Below are 20,400 nucleotides of genomic sequence, written 5' to 3' on the forward strand. Positions count from 1 at the left end.
GGGTTGTTGTTTTTTTTTTTTTTCTTAATGTATTTTCTTTGAAGCTGACAAATTTTAAAGCATATAGTAGGAAATTCCTAACATTAATCCCCAACACTGGGAGAAGCAGTGCTGCTATGAGCTATGCTATGAGAGTTTTAACTTCCAGACTCTCACATAATTTGTCATAATGCTCACCATGTGTCAGAAATGGAATTATGAATAACCCAAACTTGCTTCTCCTAGGTTTGGTGATAACTCAATTTCTGGGAAAGAATAAGAATTCTAACAGAAAGAGTTTGACAAACAGTGTGAGTACATACTGTGAGAAGCTGACCAGGAGCACCCCCTCCAGAGCAAAGGAAATGGCAGAGGGGACTTGCCGTGATTCCTTCAGCCAGACAAACCAATGGGCATTTTTCTCTCACCTTCCAAATAGCCAGAGCCCAGACAAGCTGCAAAGGGCAAGGGAGTGACTCCAGGATTTACATTATTTGTTAAACCAAAAACATTCTGAGGTGTTTTAGGCACCAGCTTTTTGCAGGAGAAAAGTAACTAAAAACAATGTTTAACATCAGAAGCTTAAGGTTAGCAGGGTCATTTTGTGAGCATTTTCCTGAGGGTTTTTTCAGGCTGTTTTTATATTTAAAAAAAAAAAAAAATCTGAATCTATGATTGGTCATGCCTCACCACAATGAATTATTTTTTCTTTCTTTTTTTCCTCCCCTCTTCTCTGCAATTCTTAACAAGGGGGGGCTGAGTGACGCAGCCCGAATACATTTGGAAATATTCATGTAAGCATTAATGAGGCATTTACTACAGTGGCATTTACAATTCATTTTGACTGTGAGTGTATTCAAGCACAAGGATTTATGCAATGAATCCATGAATATTGGTTTGGGCATTTGCTCTGTGAGTACATTTTTTACTGTTTTATCATGAAAGGATCTAAAACACAAAACCCAAGACAGTGGCTCAAGGTGTTAAAAGTACAAAAACCTTTTTTTTACAATGCTCCTACTCTGGATGGACTGCACTCTGAAAGCACACATGCCCTGTTTTGGCTAATCCTTGAAGTTTTGCTCACTCTGTCTTATTCTGACTCCTGAAGGATCACTCACAGCTCCAACCTTTAAGGCTTGGGCATTAGTCTTTGCAGGACTGGGGCCACAGCTCCTAATGCTGCAACAGTGCACATGACCTCTGTGCCATTTCTCAAGTCTGTTTTATTCCTCTTTACATCATAGGTTATTACTCTGTTAGTCATGAATGCTTGCAGAAAATTTGGAATTACAGAAGAAACCCTTCTTAGATGTTACGTAAATATTACCTGTCACATGCTTGTCATGCACTGAAAGGGATGTGAGTCCCCATCTCTGCAGCCTGAAGAGCAGATCCTCCTGCTGTCCCTTTCTGAATGTCATGCACCACACTGTACTCTCTAGCTGCTCACCTGACAAACAGACTAACCAAACTGGGACAGACAGACTGACACAAACAGCTTTAAACCCATTTGAGCAGAGTCCAGAGAAGGAGGCAGAGGGACAGCATCTGCTGCAGAGCACAGCAGTGCTGAACATAGCAAGGGTATCTGCTGCTGACCAACAGCAAGAGTATCCTCTCCACAAGGAGTTTCCAAAATGAGCTCTGGATGTATTCACCACAGGTATTTATTTCCCTTTCTCAAAATGGGTGAAAATTAAGCATGAAGGAGTACTGTTTTAATGATCTCTGAGGTTAAAAGCAATCTGTCAAGGGAAGAATGGAGGTGGGAATGGATAGGGCATGGTATTTGTGGATGCAGTCTCCACTTTATTTTAATTTTTTAATTTATTTTCTTTTTTTTTTTAATTTTCAGTATGGCTGCAGTCACAAGAATAAAATATAAAACTCTTAAATGTATTTATGTGCCCCTACACTTGCAGTCATGTTGGAGAGCTTTAGGGCAATGTTGCTTACTTCTTATCTCTTTTTCCAGTGTGTTTGCCATAGAAGCCCCCAGCCGAGGAGGAAGGGAGGGGACAGAGGGTGAAAGAGAGGTTGAATTGTCCCTTTTGAGTCCCCTAGACTGTGTGCTGCCGCCTCTGGGGAAATGTATCTGCCCTGTCTCCTCCTTGGGTCAGGAGCTGCCGACCCTTCTCGCCTTCCCTTTGAAGTCATATTTAGGTTCATAGGACAAGCTCTAGCTAGGGCTTAAATGCTGGGCCCTTCTTGGAAGGGAGGAGAATGCTGCTGGTGGCTTTGGATGCAGCAGCGTTCTCTAACTGACAGTTGCTGTGCATATTTTTCTGGGCAAGTGTTGTAATTAACGTGCCCTTTTGATTACAGAAGGATGAGCCAGCTCCTGGGGAGGATTGTAGTGTCCTGGCTGTCTTCCCGGGCCTGCCACCCAGAGGAGCAGTTGCAGCAGGGAAAGGAGAGAGTCCTATGGTTATTTTCAGGAGTGAGACATTGATTTTGTATGCTAGGCAATTTTGCACAGGGAAATGCAAGTGGGAGATCTTAAGCAAAAAAGAAAAAAAAAAGGAAAAGGAGAAAAAGAAAAAGAACAGAAACAATGGTTTTCCTTCAGTCAGTTCCCAAGCTTTGGGACTACAGTCTAGGGAACCATACTGTTACTTTAGTTTTCAGCATGGTAACACTATTATCTAATCTGAATGTAGTGACAAGCAACTCAGCCTGGGTTCTCCATGTCCATTTCTAACTGTAAAGGAAGAGTTTTGCAGTGCACCTTCTACTACCTTAGCCAGGTGTAACTGGGGAATAATGTGCATCAAAGCTGTAAGTGCAAATTGTACAGAGAGGCCTTGGGGTGCCATGTCCTCATCCTCCTGCCCCTGCCCTCTCTGCACCCGATCCCACAAGAGGTAGGGAAGGTGCTGGATGAGCCCATTCAGGAGTGCAGGGCTGCAGAGAGCACAAATGTAGACGTGCAGAAGAGCAGGTGTGCAGGGTGCAAGACAGTAGGAGAGTAAGAGTGCAGGATGCAGAGATGCTGGGTGCAGGGTGAAGGAGTGTAGGAGTGAGCAAGGGTGCAGGGGTGCAGGAGTATTGGGCTGTAGGATGCACGTCTGCACTCTCCTGGGCCCCAGTTTCATGCATGGGCACTTCCACTTGCCATTCTCAGCTGCAGCCCCCAAAAGCACAGGCTGGACAAGGACAGGAACATTTTTTTCTGTGTGCCAGTTGCTTATTCATTCATGATAAAGGCAGGATAAACACCTGGCAGGAGTGCTGTCCCATTAGGAGATAATACCACATTGGGTATTAGTGAGGGTACTCCACCTCCCTGTGGCATGGCACATTTCCTTCTGGCCTCTGTGGCCTGGCTACATCTGCCCCTCCTCCCTCATCATACCCACCCCAACTTCTCCTTTTCTTGACTTCTGTCCTCATCTTAGATCCTGCATCTCATTCCCTCTCTTTTCTCCTGCCTCACCCAGGCTCTTCCCTCCTGTACTTAGTGCTCTGGCCCCACACCACAGCAGCAAGAAGCAAAGAAGCAGTGTTAGGAGGGACACAAACTCTCTTGCTGATGTTGTTTGCATGGAGCCAGTATTTACATGATAAACAGAGTTGGGCAAACATGGGCCTTTTCAGGAAAAGCCAATGCATTGGCCTCAATCCTGCATCGAACCTCTGTGGCAGGAGCCAAGCCCTGACCCTGATTCTGATTCAGTGGAACAACTCCTTTTTTCCAGAAGCTGGGTCCTAAAGAACTGTGACTGTCCCAGTCGCACACAGACACAAATGATTATTCTCTCTTGACAGACCTACACAGCTCCCTCCTTGTATTTAACTGCAGTCCAAGTGAGCTGGATCAGGAAAGAGACACTTGATAGCTGCTGTTTCCGTGGTTGAAATATTTGTGAAGTTAGCGCATAATCTGAAAGCAGAAGCTAATAAATTATAGGGTGCTAATTGGGGCCGGAGTGGAGCCGTCAATCATATTATCCTAAACACACAGAGACCCTCATAACCTAAAAAGGCAAGAAAGCCTCCAGGAACAGCTCCCAGTTGTCACTAGCCATGACCTCCACTTCAGTGAGTGCACAGAGAGTCAAGGCAGAGAGTTTATTCTGCTAAGAAAATGCAAATCCTGTATTTAAGACAGACAGCACTTTTATTTGACTTTGCTTACACTCTGGGAGTGTATTTCCAACAGCATGTTATTGTTTTCCTTTGCCACTTACCTTGACATTTCTGCCATTTTTTTAAAAAAGTATAGATCAGGTAAGAATTTGCAATTTTTATATTTGCATAGTCCTTAGAGTAACAGTCATAAGACTTTCTTCACAGTCCAACTTCCTTGCACACAGACTTATTTTTTAAAAGGCATCCTATAACTCATATATCTTTTATTGCTTCTCATGCCCCCAGAAACATATATTCCACTTAGGACTTTGTGATCTGAGCCAAAGTACAACTGTGCAAACATGGTAGCTATAGGGCATTTGCAGCTATAGTCACTTTGTCAACACTTTTTCTTATATTGCTTCCATCAAGATTAAATATTTTACTCATAATGTAAAAGTTAATAAAAGAATTCTAAAGAGATTTTTAGTAACACTTTTCCCCAGAAATTTATTTCTATTTAGAAATAGGTAGGCATTCCAGAAAGCATTCCCTGAAGAAAGATCTGAATGGATCAGATCACCTTGAGGGCCATCACACAGCACATGCAGGACAATCAGGGGATCAGGCTCAGGCAGCATGGGCTTACAAAAGGCAGGTCTTGTTTGACTAAGCTGATCTCCTTCTATGGCAAGATGTCCCACTCAGTGGATGAGGAAAAGGCTCTGGATTGTCTGTCTGGACCTTTAGTAAAGCTTTTGACACCACTTCCCACAGCATTCTCCTGAAGAGTCTGGCTGCTCATAGCTTTTCTTCAAGCTGTGCCAGAGGAGGTTCAGGTTGGATATTAGGAAGAATTTCTTTATGGAAAGTGTTGTCAAGCACTGGTATGAATTGCTGAGGTGGCAGAATCACTGGAAGTTTTAAAGAAATTACCAGACATGGTACTTAGTGCTATGGTTTAGTTGACAAAGGGGTGATTGGTCAAAAGTTGGACTCCATGATCTTGGAGCCATTTCCAACTTTGATTCTGCAAATCTGTGAAGGACATCAGAGCTGGTGAAGGGTCTTGAGCACAAACCTTATGTGGAACAGCTCAGGAAACAGGTTGTTTAGCCTGGAGAAAAGGAGGCTCAAGAGTAACCTTATCACTTTCTGACTACCTGAAAGGAGGTTGTAAGAAGGTGGGGGTCGTTTCTTCTCCTAAGTAACCAGTAACAGAATGAGAGGAAACAGCCTCAAGTTGCACTAGGGAAGTTTAAGTTGGGTTTTATGGGACATTTCTCCCCAAAAAAGGCTGTCAAGCATTGGAACAGGCTGCAAGGGAAGTGGTAGAGTCGTCATCCCTGAAGTATTTAAAAGATGTGTAGATGTGGTGCTTAGGGACATGGTGTACTGGTGCACTTCGAAGTGCTGGGTTGATGGTTGAACTCAATGATCTTAGAAGACTTTTCCAACCTAAATGATTCTATTCTATTCCAGAAAGAAAATCCAGCTATGTCAACAGAAATACAAAACAGGAATTAATGTCCGAACAGGGAATAGTTATTTTACAACTCTGTTCTTACAGTAAAAGATAGAAGGCAGCAATAAACATCCTCCAAGTGGAAGATGTCACACAAAGAAGTTAACACATCATAAAAAATTATTTATACAGCAGTATCATTTATGTCAGTAGCAATAACCACAATATTTTGGCATCTTCACTTGGCTTTTGATACCCTGGGTTTCTGGCTAATTTTTAGAGTTAAAACATATTATCAATTAGAGTTGCTAAGTGTCATTATAAATAGAGCCGAGTTTGAAAAATCCAGCTGGTATGCAAGCGTCTGCAACTAGAAGTGTTTGTGCAACAAAAATTTTCAAGAATTAATTAAATGAAAGTAAGTTAAAATTTTTTGACCATTAACAGAACTGCCAGGGCTATTTTGCAGTCATTCTTTTCTGCAACATCCTTTTTCAGGTCTAACTGAATTAATATCAGCTTTGTGTAAAAAGAGGTAAATTTGAATCTAGAACAAAGCTTGCCTTCACAGTTACCATTAAAATGCACGGTCCTAAATCCAAATTACTGAGTATTAATTTCACCTGATTGTGCTCAGTAAAGCCACACCTGAGGACTCAAATCATCACAGACAGCATGCCACAGATATCAAAGAGAATTTAAAAATAAAGAGGAAATAACTCAGAGACATTAGTTCCTTCAAATAGATGGTAAAACTTTCTTTGCTAAAAACCATATTGTAAAGCAAGGGTGCAGTGACTCTGCTGTCAGGATCTTTGTGCCCTTCTATACAAGTGCTGAGAGAAGCAAATTTTGAGGGAAATTGAGGGTGTTACTAGGGCCTGTTTTCTAGGGTACCAGGAAAGCTGTCTCAGTGCTGGATCCTGGCTTGAGGTTCTCAGGTAAGTTGGGCTGACGTAAACTTAGTGCTTTCCTTTCTTGTCCTCACCACTTATGAGTTTCTGCAGGTAACAAAGACTAAAAGAAAAAAATTGTGTTAGCAGTGTAGCTATACAATCTTTTGCTTTTCTGGTGGTCATTTTTCTAAGTTTCCCAAATCTTGTGATGAGGTCATTAAATGAATAACAGTAAAGCCTCCCAGAGAAGATGAGACCTGAATGTTAAATATCAAAAAGGCAAAGAAATTGTCTTGACACCCCAAGTTTTTCTGTCCAATGCAATAAAACCAAAACAAATTTGCCTTTTATATGTCAAGAAATTATCTTTTCAAGCTGTATAAATTCTCCCTTCAGAGCTTTTGACAGCCACATTCCCATAGCTTATGTCACTGGGCACTTGCTCTCTAGCACATGGGGATTAGAGAATGATCCTGCTAGAGCTTGGCATATCTCTCAGCTACATGCACATTTTCATACTTTTACCTTTGATCTAATAAGAACTCAATATTCTTGTCATAAAACATTGTTTTTTCTTTCACAGTACCCTGATCTTAGGTCCCAAATAGAAAGCATGAGGTACACAGGTTTTGGATAGCTCTGATCATCAGCATGTGCCAGCTCAAAAGCTCTTGCAAGCAACCCTGAAAAACAGAAATGCTCTGATGGCTGGATGCTACCACTTGGTGTAGACCTGAAGATGGAAGACTTAGATATGATGCCGCTGAAAATGCTGCTTTAGTAAATCAGTAACATCTGCCATGGCCCTTCACATTTATAAAACTATTTACAAGCATTAATTAATCACCACAGCATTTGTGTTGGGTTGTAGGAAATTCTAATCATAGGCAGAAGTAGAATATTTTTTATCCATTCATATGAATGTCAAATATGTAGTTGAAGGACTAGACAAACCATTTACAGACCCACGATATATCCATACCTATCCAAACACAGCTCAGAGCTCAGCCATAGCTATTTGGGAGCCCAGCACTCATGGATTGTGTGTGCAGAGTGCTCACCATTGTTGCTCAGCATTTCTGCTGGCATCAAGGAACCCTGGAGAGCCTGAGACAGGAACTTGCTATGGCCCAGAGACCCACCTGGGGCATCTCATGATCAGTGCCTGGGAGCACGTCTCTTCTGCCCAGCAGTTTAGAGACTGTACTGGGTTGGAATTTATTCACAGCAGCTCATTTTGGATTAGATTAGATTAGATTAGATTAGATTAGATTAGATTAGATTAGATTAGCAACCAAAACAGTACTGTAATATTTTAGATATTGCAGAAATGTGCCTGCACAGAATCAAAGCCTTCTCTGCTTCTTACTCTGTGGCCCCTCCTCAGTGAATAGACTGAGGGTGCACATGACATTTGGAAGGGACACAACCGGGCAGATGACTTAAATTAACCAGAGATATTCCATGCCATGTAATGTCATGCTCAGCAATAAAATGGAGAAGAGGAGACTTAAAGAGATGAGTCCTTTTTTTTTTTTTTTTCCAGAAACTGGCTGGGCATGGGTCTACCAGTCTTAGGACAAATTTAAGCTAAACCCTTGGAGATAGTTTTTATACTGCTGGACATCAGCTTATCTTAACGTATCTAACCTCATTTACAGCAGCTGAAAATTGGGTCCACATGCCTTATATTACGCTTATCTCACATATAATTTTTCTGATAAACATCTATTTCCTTTAAATAACATTATCACTGTTAAATACATCTATACTTATTTAAAATTGGTAGCCATGGAAGTCAAGACATTTGAATTCAAGGGTTCCTTGACTCTTTCCCTTGATCTGTAACAGGAGGAAGTAAAAACAGAGGAAAACACAGGCCAGGTAGTACCCATTTTCCTGCCCAAGAGAGAATGTGCTTAAGAGTCCTTTCATTCTCATCACCTCTTATATGTGTCTTCCCTACTCTGTTGAAAAGTAGCATGAAAACTGCCATCAGGCCTGTCTGCTGGAAGGCAAGAGGAGGCTCCTGATAGTGAGTAAGTGTTGCTGAGAAAAATGTGAATCATCATGAAGAGTTTGAACAAAGAGAGGAAGCAACACTTCAATAAGACAGAGAAGGTGAAATCATGAAGATGTGTAAGGAGAAGGGTGATACAGAAATATGAGATTAAGAAACTCTCTTTAAGTCGAATCATGGGTGGATATAAGTGAGGCTAAGTTTGCCTGCATCAAATTCAGCTTTACCATAACTCAGTGGACTAGCTGCATTAGCATACTTACTTCTCAAAGGCAGGAAAATGAGGTAGGGACAATGGAGCTATGGTCAGTATAAGTAGGGCTCAGAGCTCACACTGTACCACTGAGTGTGACTCAGGTAACTGCAATTACTGGGAAGGGTAGGTATTGTGTCTTCCACTGAATTCAACGAGTTATAGATCAGGATCCTCAAATTTGGATCAATAAGTTAATTTTTTATCCTGTCCTATACATTTTTCATACTATCAGGTGCAAAAAGGCATAGATCACTGGTCAAAATCCTAAGGTATCATTTATTGGCAATGTATTAAACTGAACACTTTTCTCATCATGCTGCGCTAAATTTTTCATTGAAACTAGGCTTGTCTTGCAACATTTAGGAAATGTGAACACAACAAGAATTACCTTCCCCTTTTTCCTTCTGTGCTGCTTTGTGTATTTGTGACTGCTTCAAGACCTGAAGGGCATTACTCCTGACTGCTCTCTGTCATTAATGCTCACTAACCCAGTTTACATGTGTTGGTTAGGCTCTTCCATGATTCTTTTCTACTGCAGACTTACACAAAACTGAATTGGCTTGGGATATTACATCACAGGTGATCACCAGGCCTGTGAGTTTTTACAAAATTTTGGGAGGATTGAAGGTTTCTCCTGCTAAAGAAGAAGCTATCATATGGAACACTGTTGTTCACTGTTTGTCCATTGCTCACGGTCTGGTGAGCACAGTGAAGTGCTGCAATTGTATTTATTAGCAAATCTATCTTTTACACTGACTTGCAGATGAAGAAAAAAATATATATAATGCTTAAAAGGGCTTTTTCAGGGACTTCGAAGAATCCTAATTCAAAATATCTCAATTTCTATTTCATTTTAGTAAAATGTTCAGATTCCAAACTTTTTTCGTCTGTGTTGAATATCCACTTAAGAAATTTCTGAAGCTTGATTGCAGTGGAGTTGCTTCTTACAAATGTATACATTGTGACATAAGATAGAACCTTTACTACTCTCCAGTGTGCCCCATTATCAAATATTTGCATAAAATTGTAGCATGTTTCTAGCTTCCTGGAAGATGTCAGTGAATAGCTCTGTATAATTTGCAAACTACTGCTCATGATGAAAGGTTAGAAAAAATTTATTGCTGTCTTTTATTCAATAATTGTTTGTATAAATTTTTATTATATACTTTGAGTTGATCTCCAAACACACAAAGGAAGAGTACCTCCCTTCACCCAGTCTGATAATAAATAAACAAGGGTGATGAACATTCAAAAAGGAAAGGGGAATAAATGTAAGAAAACAGGACTGTCCAGACTCACAGATCAATTGCTGTGCAACTTAACATGCAAGACAATTGCAAACATTTGTTTAAATTAAGTAGTGAAACAGACCACCTGCAGAAGTGGACAACCTGGTCCCCCCTCTTCAATTGCTTTCTGATTTGAAGTTTGGTATTTATGTTGTCTTTTTCAGTTTGCAAAATCCTGTTTGTGCGCAGTGAAGCCAGACTTCAATTGTTTGGTTTCATTAATGAACGAGCTGGTCTGTTTTTTGAAGCAGCATACCAGTACTCCCTTTTTGGAAGGGCTGCCTTGTGCTGAGGCATATGTGATTGCATAAAATTAATCAATAACTCAGTAAAATCCCTTACTGTCTGACACCTGCTTTTTTGCTTTAAACTATCTCCTGTGAAGCACCCAAACCATAATATATAGAAAATCAAATCCCTGTCTTATCCTGATACACACCATTCAGTACCTTATGATGTTTTCTGGTAGTTTTATTAAGGAGTTGTTTTGGTTGTTTTTTTTTTTTTTTTTATTTTCAGACACCTCTGTAAGTATGATGGCATGCAGAATATTTTCCTTGGTTTATGTCTTCTTTGTAGAGTTTTTTCTCTTTGTCCACTCTCTTAAACAGTGGTAACCAGACTTAACTAATTTCAGCAGAATTGATGCTTTCTTCATCTGGGTTGTCTTCTTTGACTAGAACCAAATAATTTAAACCCTCTTGATTCCTTGTTTCCATTAATGTGGCTGAAAGAATGCTGTCTGAATCTGCACATGGGATATCATTATCTGCATTAAAAGAAAAAAAAAAGAGAAAAGAAAACAGAAGGGAAAAATAATTTTTAAAAATAATAAAAAAGAAGAAAATACAACAGCCAGTAATATACATCTAGTATATGTAGTATTAGAAAGCAAACAAAATCAGACAGCTGTTGGAGAAAGTTGGTCTAGTGACCTCATAAGAATGATGATTCAAATTTATTTTCTGGTATTGTCTCTATGGATCAGAACTTTAGGTAAATCACTTGGGGAACATTGCTTATCAGTGTTCATACCTCCAGAGGCAGCAATACTATCATGAATACATGACTTGCTTCTTTTTCTTGTAAAGAAGTATAAAGCTAAAGTGGTTTTAATCTGAACCTTTGTAGTAATCCTGCTAATATTGCAAAAGAGTCCTGTAACATCGGCAGTTTTCAATCTGTAAAATCATTATATACTGTTTCTCTAGAGGACTGGTCTAGATTTCCATCTCTCTAGTGTTCTGCACTTCTATAGGCTTAAACTTGGCAATCCACTGTGTTTTTCACATTTTTAAAAATTTACCATTTTTCCCTAATATGATGCAGTTCATATATACATAGTTGCTTGAAATTTATTTCAGGGGATAAAATTTTTTATGAATATAAAAATTGTTAACTAAACACTCAAGTTACAACCACTAATATTTTTTCATTTATTTTCTCAACATGTACCTTCTTTTATTACACTTCCTCCTTACTTTATTTCATAACTGAAAAATTAATCATGTGACATTCAGGGTTATCTGTTCAAAGGAATCACAAGCATTGTGCTATTCCACCAGGCAACACACAATTTATTATGTCACTATAATCACATATCTCCCCAAGCTATAAAGTCGGAAATTTATTCCACATGCTAGAGTCTATTAGCATAGGAAATATTATCAGGAAAAGTCCGAAAGAGAATTTTGATTTTAGAAACCTGTTAGCAAGATGAGGTATGGGACACAGAGCAAATTGTGGTCACATACCACAGTTACTGACAGCAATGAGAAATCATTTGATACTCATTTTGTCAGTTCAGGGCTATTATGGCCACATTTAGTAATTCAGCTTCAACCAAGCCTTTATCAACCAATTCAGCTCTTCTTTGTTGTTGCTATTGGGGTTTTGGGTTTGTGTTTTTTATTGTTTAATGTAATGGTAACCTTCAGGGACAAGTTGCTTTGGAAAATGCACATGGGCAAATGCCAAGGGGATGTTTGCAGCAAACTCTTAAGAGGGAAACCTTAAAATAAGGACCCGAGTAAAACTGGGTATTTACAGACCAGACATATGCCGGCTGACCTGCCTAAGTATAGAACACTAGAGGAGCATTCAGATTTGTTTCCTGTATAAGTATCTGGAACTGATGAGGTGATGTTTACACAAATGTGAGTATGAGGTCACTGAGATATTTTTACCAGATATATAGATACATTACTAATTCTTTCCCCAACAGGTCTGAAGAACTACAGAATATATAAAATTTTATAATCCTTTTTTAGCTTATGCGCCACTGTGTTTCTCATTACAGAAAAAAAGAGCTGAAAAATCAAACACATTGCCTTGGTTTTACTTTTTTGAGCTATGGGAATGCAATAAGGAAGAAAGACTATTTTTTCAGAATTTTCTTATCATACCAAATGATGAAGGAAGAATATAATATTGATGACCTTTCTCCTATGACATGACATGTGTAAGATACATTGCCACTTTCACTGTGACATTTTTGACTGTAAGTGCCCTTTCCTTCACTGTTGAGTCATCTCTTAGTGCAGTGTTCAGTGCTGATGAAAGCTTAGCACCATTCTGCTGTACAAGGCAAAGCTGCACAAAGATCTCAAGTTATAAAGTACAATACTTGAATGTTATGTAAGTCAGCAAACAAGCAAATTATTTTTGCTCTTTTAGTTGGAGCAGAAGAATGGATGGAGACAGAAAATACTAAAAATGAGTGATTAAAGGAAAAATTCATTATATGCCGCCAGAAATGTGAGGACTAGAAGCACCGCCAGCACCCTGGGAAGCAATAAGTCAATTCAGAGAATTCCGAAAAATCTTTGGAAGGCCCTCCCAAAAAATGTTAAGAAATTGAAGGAAAATAGAGAGAAACTGGAGTAGTGCGGCAGGTCGGTATATTTATGAGATATCATTATTTTCTTTTCAGTTTTAACATCGCTAAAATTAGTTGATTGATGTACAGTCATGCTGGGTTATACGTGAGTAAATGCAGGATAAACCATGTGATGTGATCCCCTCAGATTTCACAAGCAAAGCTGGGCTGAGTCAACAAAACAGCCCAAGAGGAGACGTCCAAGGAGCACCTTCATGCAATCTGAAGTCATGCCGGAGAGTCGGCTCCACAGGCTTAAATTCTCAGGGGTTGTCTGCACTGTGAGCTGCTGCATAGTGTAAAGTTACCCATGTTTGCTCTAAACAACCCACCTCAGGGCACGAGGGCAGGCTTGCTCTGTCAGTCCAGAGCTTTGTACAGGCTGAGGAATACCCCATACCCCACTGAGAAGCAGGATCCCACTGAGCTCTGTGCTGTCCCTAAAACAGCAAGGTCAAAGCTCAGCATTGTACTTGCACAGACACATCTCAGGTCCTAAATGCATGTGGCTTTGACTTTGCTGGACACTTTTCCTAGTAGAGCTGTGCTTAAAGTTTAAAGCTTGTGCTTAGAACTTGTGCATAAAGCACATCTGAGCCAAACTGCAGGTAAATTAATTACAGCACCTCTCTCTGGGGATAGGCAGAAGATTACTCTAGAGAGCCCCACAGTAATTGACACAAGAAACAATGATCCCCTGACTCACACTAATGAGGAATAGAGTTTGCTTGCTTAGCCTCCTCTGAGAAGACCAGCCCTGATCTGATAAAATCGGTGCTTTTCCCCTTCCTGATCCCAGCATCTCAGTCGGCTGCTTCCTGTCGCAGGGCAGCCGCAGCGCTGGGCCGGGCTGTGGATCCTGCCTCAGGATCACAGAGTGCCTTTCCTTGCCTGCTTGGTAAACTCTGGGGGCTCACAACATGTTCTGAAGTCCTGCCTGGAAGGGTGCAAATTTTTGTGATGTCTTGATAAATTCAAGAAGGTGACAACATTTAAGTAGAGAAAGAATGTCAGTAGAAAAGCTGGTTGGTTGAGACTGAATAAACTGATGTAGAGATGCTGATCTTATATTACAGCTATTTCAGGGCCAGACCCTCAGCTAGCACAAATTAATAAAGTTCCACAGAAACCAGTGGGGTGCCACCAATTTACACCAGCTGAGTAGCCAGCCTGAGACGTTACTAATTCCGGGTGACATAATCCTGTATGATGCTTAGCACCTTCAGTATGGTAAGGTATTTAGAAGTCCAGCCACATTTGCTGTTTCTCAGTAATACCCTCCTCTTCTTCTCCTACATGCTCTGCCCTTTGTCACTGCTACACAATGTATGTGGCAGTAAACGAGACTGGCTGACTTACTGGCATGGATGAAACATATACCCTACAGCAAACACATTCAAGAGAAACACCTGGTGGCATATCTTTGTTAAGGGTGAAAAAGGTGGCTATTGAACCTTGACTTCTTTACCTCAGCCACATTGGGCAGCTCAAGGAGACAGCTCCCATGTAGAGTATTTTTCAGATACCTGATGGCCACCTGGAGCTGGAGGGGCTGTGCTTCAGTTTCTGCACATAGCCAGTAAGAATATAAATAGAACAAATATATATCCGTTTTAATACTCCACTCTGTATTATGTATCAGTGGAGATATATCTGTGTTTCCTGCCTAATGAAACATATGATCTTGCATGGTTTGAGGGTGACTCATTGAGCTTTGCTATTCTGCCAGGCACTAAAGGTGCTAAAAGTGAGAATTTTGTTCACCCCACATTTTCCCTGCACTAATCTTCTTGAAGCAGTGCCTTTCTTTTCATTTTAATATCTTTTAAGAGAACTGTGCATTGAAATCTCTGTGTGCAAGAGTTACTGTCCTAGCAATTACAGATATAAACCTGCTTCTTACCTAGTTTATTATAATTTACAATATAAAGGCACGAAAAAAAAAAAAAACAAACAGTTCCACATTTTATGCAACGCAGTAAGGCTACACAAATAGGAAAGCACTCCCTTTCTCCAGGTTAAAAAACAGGATTCATTTTACCAAGTTTTAACCACCCAGGTCTTATGTGTCCAATTTAAGCTCCTTGCCTAGGCTTTCTTTACAGTCAACAGAGAAAGGAGGAATGAATCACTTTGTGGAGATGCTTAATCCACTTCCTTGCCCTTACACATTAACATCCCCAGAATATGTCTACAAGTCTCAGATGACTGTCAAATAGCCTAGACACCCAGTGTAAATGCAGTTTTTATGTTTTAGTTGCCTGTATCTATCCATCCACATCTATCTACACAAATGTCAGCTCTTACAGTCTCATCTGATTTTTTTCCTTCAGTCTATTGCGCAGTATTGGCGTAACTTCACTTACAGCATCTTATGGCTCATGTGCACTCTCTGGAACCAAACACCATTTATCTGGAATACAAATAAGAAATTATTGCACCACCAAGTTCCCCTTTACTTGCAGTGTTGTCTCTTTTGGAAGCAGCCTTTTCTCTGACCTCTGCAGGCTTTGGGTCAGCCACTCACTAAGCTAAGTGGGGAGGCGGATTACTGAATTTCAGAAAAATACAAAGGAGACTAGATACAATGTTCTAAAATTGCCTCTTATCAACACATCTGCTTTAGAGAAGCTTCCGTTTGTCCAAGTGATTACTTTACATTGAGAGGTGTGTGGAGTAGTTTGCAAAAGGCAGTTTGATTTAGGAAAATAAACTGATGACTCTTACATGGGGAACAGAAAACAGGTACTCAGCCAGTACAGATTGCAAACATGCAATTAATGATGAAGTCACTGATTCTAGCTTTAATATAAAGTTCTCTCAGTGCAAAATTTTGCACAGAGATTAAAAAAAAAATACAAATGACAGTTATAGCAAGTACCTGAACAACTGAAGAAATAAATACACTGGCTTTGGAAAGAAAAATGTAAAAAAAATTATACTAAATTTGAGCCCTTGTGTCTTCCGTTTAGGAATTTAAAAATCGTGTTTGAGGCCAAATATATTTCCTTCCAGTCTTTAGTCTTTTATCCTGGATTTTCTCCAACTGCCTGACATCTCCTCTTGCTGGAGGAGCCTCTTTTTCTGAGCAATTAGACATCTTTTCCATATAGGTCCAAAAGGCATTATGAGGAGCAGCCCTGATAAGAATAGTCCTTCTAGGTCATAAAGGCAAGAAGTCTGTCCAGCTGCTGAATGCCCAGTTGTCTGATGTCAGGAGAGGCGTTTGCCAAATCAAACAGGTGTTTCCATCTGCAAAGGGGCACTCACGGGACCCGAAAAGCTATCGTGCTGTCTTGTATCTGCAAATGTAAAAACTGATGTCTGAAAATAGATGGTCCAGTTATTTTTACAGCAATGCAGGCTGTCCTTCAAGCCTGTTGTGCTTCTTGGAACTGGGGGAAGAACTGGGGGAAGATTTCAGCAATGAATGGGAACTCTAGCAACAGGGCCTGTGCTCAGTAAATTCCCACTGAATTCACGACCCACTGGTGTCTGTCCTCCAGCTGGACAGTGCTGCCCTCACTCAAATAAATATTGTTACTGCTACTTTAAGCCCACAATCAATACCTTGGGAAAGCCTGTCAGGGTAAGAGGGATAAAGTCTCAACCCTGGTCCTGAGTTTGCTCCCCTCCCTTCCAATGCAGCAGTGCCAGGAGGTGCTGGTATTGCTCAGGTGTGTTTATTGACACCTGATGCCTGCTTTAGAAGGGTAACTCTTGCAATAACACAGCATATGCCACTTTTGCCATCCCCATGCCATCCTGTTAGCATGCTGTCCACTAGCAGACTGTATTGGTTTACCCACACTTGCCATTTCTGCGTCATGCTCACTGGCATTAAGCTTATTGATAAAATCTAATGTTTTTCAGCTCTCCCACCTACAAAAGTCACCAACAGCATGTATGGACTTGCAAGAAGTTGGCCACCCATGGGTAGGTAGGGCTCAACAGAAACTGGAAGTTGTATGATTCCCTGTAAGGTTAAGTATCTTAGCTATTTTGAGGCATGCAATTTCTCTTTGCTTGACATTTCTCTCTTTCTTTTGGATCTAGGTCACCTGGTGAGAGCAAGCATTTCTTGGCTAGAGGCTCATGACTGGAGTTTCATTACACACAAAGGCCAAGGACCGTGTAGCATTTTTCAAAAATGTTGTTGAGGACAATCCATCATGGAACAAATTTTTGGATTATTTGTTTTGGCTGTCATCTTTCTACTACTACTATGGACACAAACTTCACTTAGTCCAGCTAGAAATGAATACAAATTTTAAAAAACACTAACTTATTATACAATGTGTTACAAATTACAGTCCAAGACATATTTCATGCTCCAAATTGTTTTCAACAGTGTCATGGGGAGCACACACTTTAGTCTGGAAACTCAAGTAGAACCTGAACAACCTTTTCATGCTTAAATCAATCTCACTTCTGGAGCCCACATCTTACTGAATTCCACTGCATGAGATTTACATGGCAGGCAGAAAAATTGTCAAACTAATTCAAGGCTGGAGAGCTACAGAAAATTGACATGCATGTCCTTGATCAGAAAACCCAGTAACAATAAGACAACATGAGGACTCTAGAGCTTCAGTTGAGTAAACAGCATAACATTTTAATGGGCTTTTTAGGACTGTGCTTAGGGAAAGAGGGAGGTAACCTACAGGTGAATTATAAATATACAGGAAAATAAGTACAGCATTATAGAGACATATAAAGAGTTGGTCAAGTGTTTATTTTAAAATAGATTTAAATGGAAGGATGATGTGTAGATTAATAAAATCCAAGCAACCCTGTTTCCTGAAGGGAATTTCCTATACAAAAATCACCAAATGAACCTGAGGAGAAGTTAAGAAGGACTTTTGAGAACTGAAGCATGAAAACACTGAAAGGAAGGATGAAAACAGTTGCTTTGTGTTCTCCTCCCAATGCAGATCCAGCAATGGGTCTGTGGCAACAGCAGCTGGGCAGGACCTATAGAAAGGGAGGATGAGGGGAAGCCAGAAGAGATAACATCACAGCTGGTGGAGAAAGGTCCAAGGCTCAGGAAGAGAATGTGCCAAGTAGAATTTCTGATGGCCAAAGCTCTCCCTACACTGAATTGCCCTCCTTACCACAGTGAGCCAAATTTTACCAACTAAGTTATTACAAACAATGTTATTATCAACAATTTAAAACAATGGAGTTTAATAGAGTCTGGTTTTAGAAGTGACTGCTTTCAACACATTCTCTGACTAAAACGTACATTATGAAGTACTGCTATTATTAAGACCACCCTTAAAATCCATTATACTACCATATTTTCTCCACTAAACTGTTTTTTTTTTCAAATTTTTATCCTTCAAAGTGACACTTTTCATGGAAGCCTCAATCCATGTTTTCCTTTGCAACCTGGGAATTTCTAAGAATGCAAATTTTGTTCCTAGCAAATAAAAAAAACAATAGCTTTCTCTCTGTGATCTGTACTGTCTGGCAGAGCCTGATATTTTGGCAAAATAATATTTCTTACATTAAGAACATGCATTTGATATCCCAGTGAAAGTAATTATTTGCTTAGATTGAGCAAATTAACAGCTGAAGAAAGACCAGGTTTATCGGACACATGCTAAGCAGAGCCTTGCACTGAAACCAAAAGCCTTTTGTGTTATATCTGTGCCAGGCCTATTCCACCACAAACACATTAACCAATATTCCAGCCCCTTTTCCCAGCTCCAAGCAGCAGAAAGACAGGTTTCTCTAGGAATTTCAACCCTGCTAAAGATTTTGACAGATATTGATGCAATTCCGCAAGAACTTCTTAACTCTGTTAGTTTTCATGTCTCTGTTGACTGTGGAGTTAGGGAACACAAAGAGATGTCTAAGATAGGAAACCAAACTAACTCAGGAGTGGCAATTGAATCAGTACAGCCCTGTGTGCAGTGGATGTTGTGCTCCTTAAAATGAAATATCTAATCTGAGATACTGTAGCTGAGATGTATTTTGGACATGTTATCCTAAGTGTTTGGGGGGACTCTGCTTGAGCAGGGATGTTGGGACTGGGTGACTTCAAGTGGTCCCTTCCAGGCTCACCCACCCTGTGACTCAATGTGAACCAAATCAAATATGGCAAGTCACCTGGATGCCATTCATCATCAGTGAGGAGTAAGGCAAAAGGTGACCCCTTTCCTGCTATGACACATGCCCAAAAACCAGGAGCTGTCACTTTCTGCTTCTGACTACAGAGCTACCTAGAAGAGTATCCTAGATGAGATTCCTAGCCTGTAGACAGCTGCATGTAGGTGAGATAAAGTCCATCCAAAATGTGATGCCTATTAGCTTGGGCACAGTGCCTAATTAATTGGCTGTAGTCCTTTCCTGAGCTAATGCCAGGCATACATTTGTGCCAGACTAAGTATCTCTTTCCTGAATGTCCTTATTGAGAGCTAAGATACCCTTAAAGAAACAAAAGAATTACACCATATGAAAATGTATTATCTCTGCTGGTCCCTTCATGTCTTTATAAAGTTTGTGGTCTTATAATGCAATCATACCATGAACAGACTGGATTTGACATATAGAGAAACCACAAGGGAAATAAACAAGCATTTATAAAGCTTCACCAAATTATAAAGATAAGCAAATTATCAAATTAAGTGAAAATTGGACAATGCCAGTGAATTGAATATAGGTAGCATCCCAAAGAAAAATGTCTATGTAGCTGTGTAACTGAGTACTGTATCATTCCTGGGATGGATCAGGAAGTTTTTAGGAAAACACAAAGTACTGAAATATCAAAACTGTTTGTGAATCAGCGTGAGTTCCTGGTTCAGTAATAATTTGTGACAGGAAAAGAAACAAACAACCAAAAATCACTGCCAAAACGATGCCTTTAGATATTTTAGAAACAGTCAGGTTTTGTTTCTCTAGAATGGAAAGTAGTTGTTTTACTAGTCAATATTTTTCATTATAAAACAATAGCATGCAAACACATTAAATGAAAAAAATAATCTGTGAAACAAAGTGAAATATTTCAACTGATAAAAACTTTATTTTTGTAGAATTCAGATCACATTGTTTACTAATATTGTTCACTTTTTCTCAATGTTTAGTTAGTCAGGAATTATTGCAGCATGTGAATAGATTGCTGTTCTGGCTCAGCCAGGATATTCATTTCTATATATATATAGATGGTTTACATCTCAGTTGCACAGACAACTTCAAATTTAGCATTACTTTTTTCTTAATTCTTGCCTTCACAACCTTAATAATGTTCTTATATAATTGAGCTTTGTTGTGTCCCGCATCTTAAGCATGTCTTTCCCAACATCACTTAAGTTTATTTATTCGCAGTGTGCAGAGCATAGGCAAAACCTGAATCGATCAGGGTTTGGGCTTGGATAAAAGATACCTGACCAGGGTGCCTAAATTATGCTTCACTTTCAGGTGACTGCTGAGTCAGTACTCCTGGAGGAAGAGCCTAATGGCCACGTTTGGCCCATGGAGATGGTGTAGCTTCCTTTGAAATTGGGACAGATTTCCACATGGAAGCCTTCTAAGGCTCTCC

At 39.9% G+C, this 20,400-nt stretch overlaps 1 protein-coding gene and 1 long non-coding RNA gene across 3 annotated transcripts in view; one reads left to right on the forward strand and one right to left on the reverse strand.

The window, feature by feature from the left end:
- The first annotated feature begins 213 nt into the window (after positions 1 to 213).
- Positions 214 to 18,005, forward strand: LOC306798069. The gene is made up of 3 exons (XR_013773277.1): positions 214 to 1,645; positions 16,731 to 16,793; positions 16,914 to 18,005. It is a non-coding gene; the product is annotated as an uncharacterized lncRNA (long non-coding RNA).
- Positions 9,818 to 20,400, reverse strand: part of ROS1 (ROS proto-oncogene 1, receptor tyrosine kinase) — a gene marked incomplete at its 5' end in the record, with an annotated part of 68,700 nt that continues 58,117 nt past the window's right edge. For both annotated transcript variants that reach the window (XM_079297875.1, XM_079297874.1), the window contains one exon: positions 9,818 to 10,748. In XM_079297875.1, the coding sequence (XP_079154001.1) occupies positions 10,603 to 10,748 (146 nt within the window). In that variant the 3' untranslated portion in view covers positions 9,818 to 10,602. The remainder of the gene's footprint in view (positions 10,749 to 20,400) is intronic.

The sequence above is a fragment of the Erithacus rubecula genome, assembly GCF_903797595.1.
Source record: "Erithacus rubecula genome assembly, chromosome: 2".
Classification (NCBI taxonomy): Eukaryota; Metazoa; Chordata; class Aves; order Passeriformes; family Muscicapidae; genus Erithacus; species Erithacus rubecula.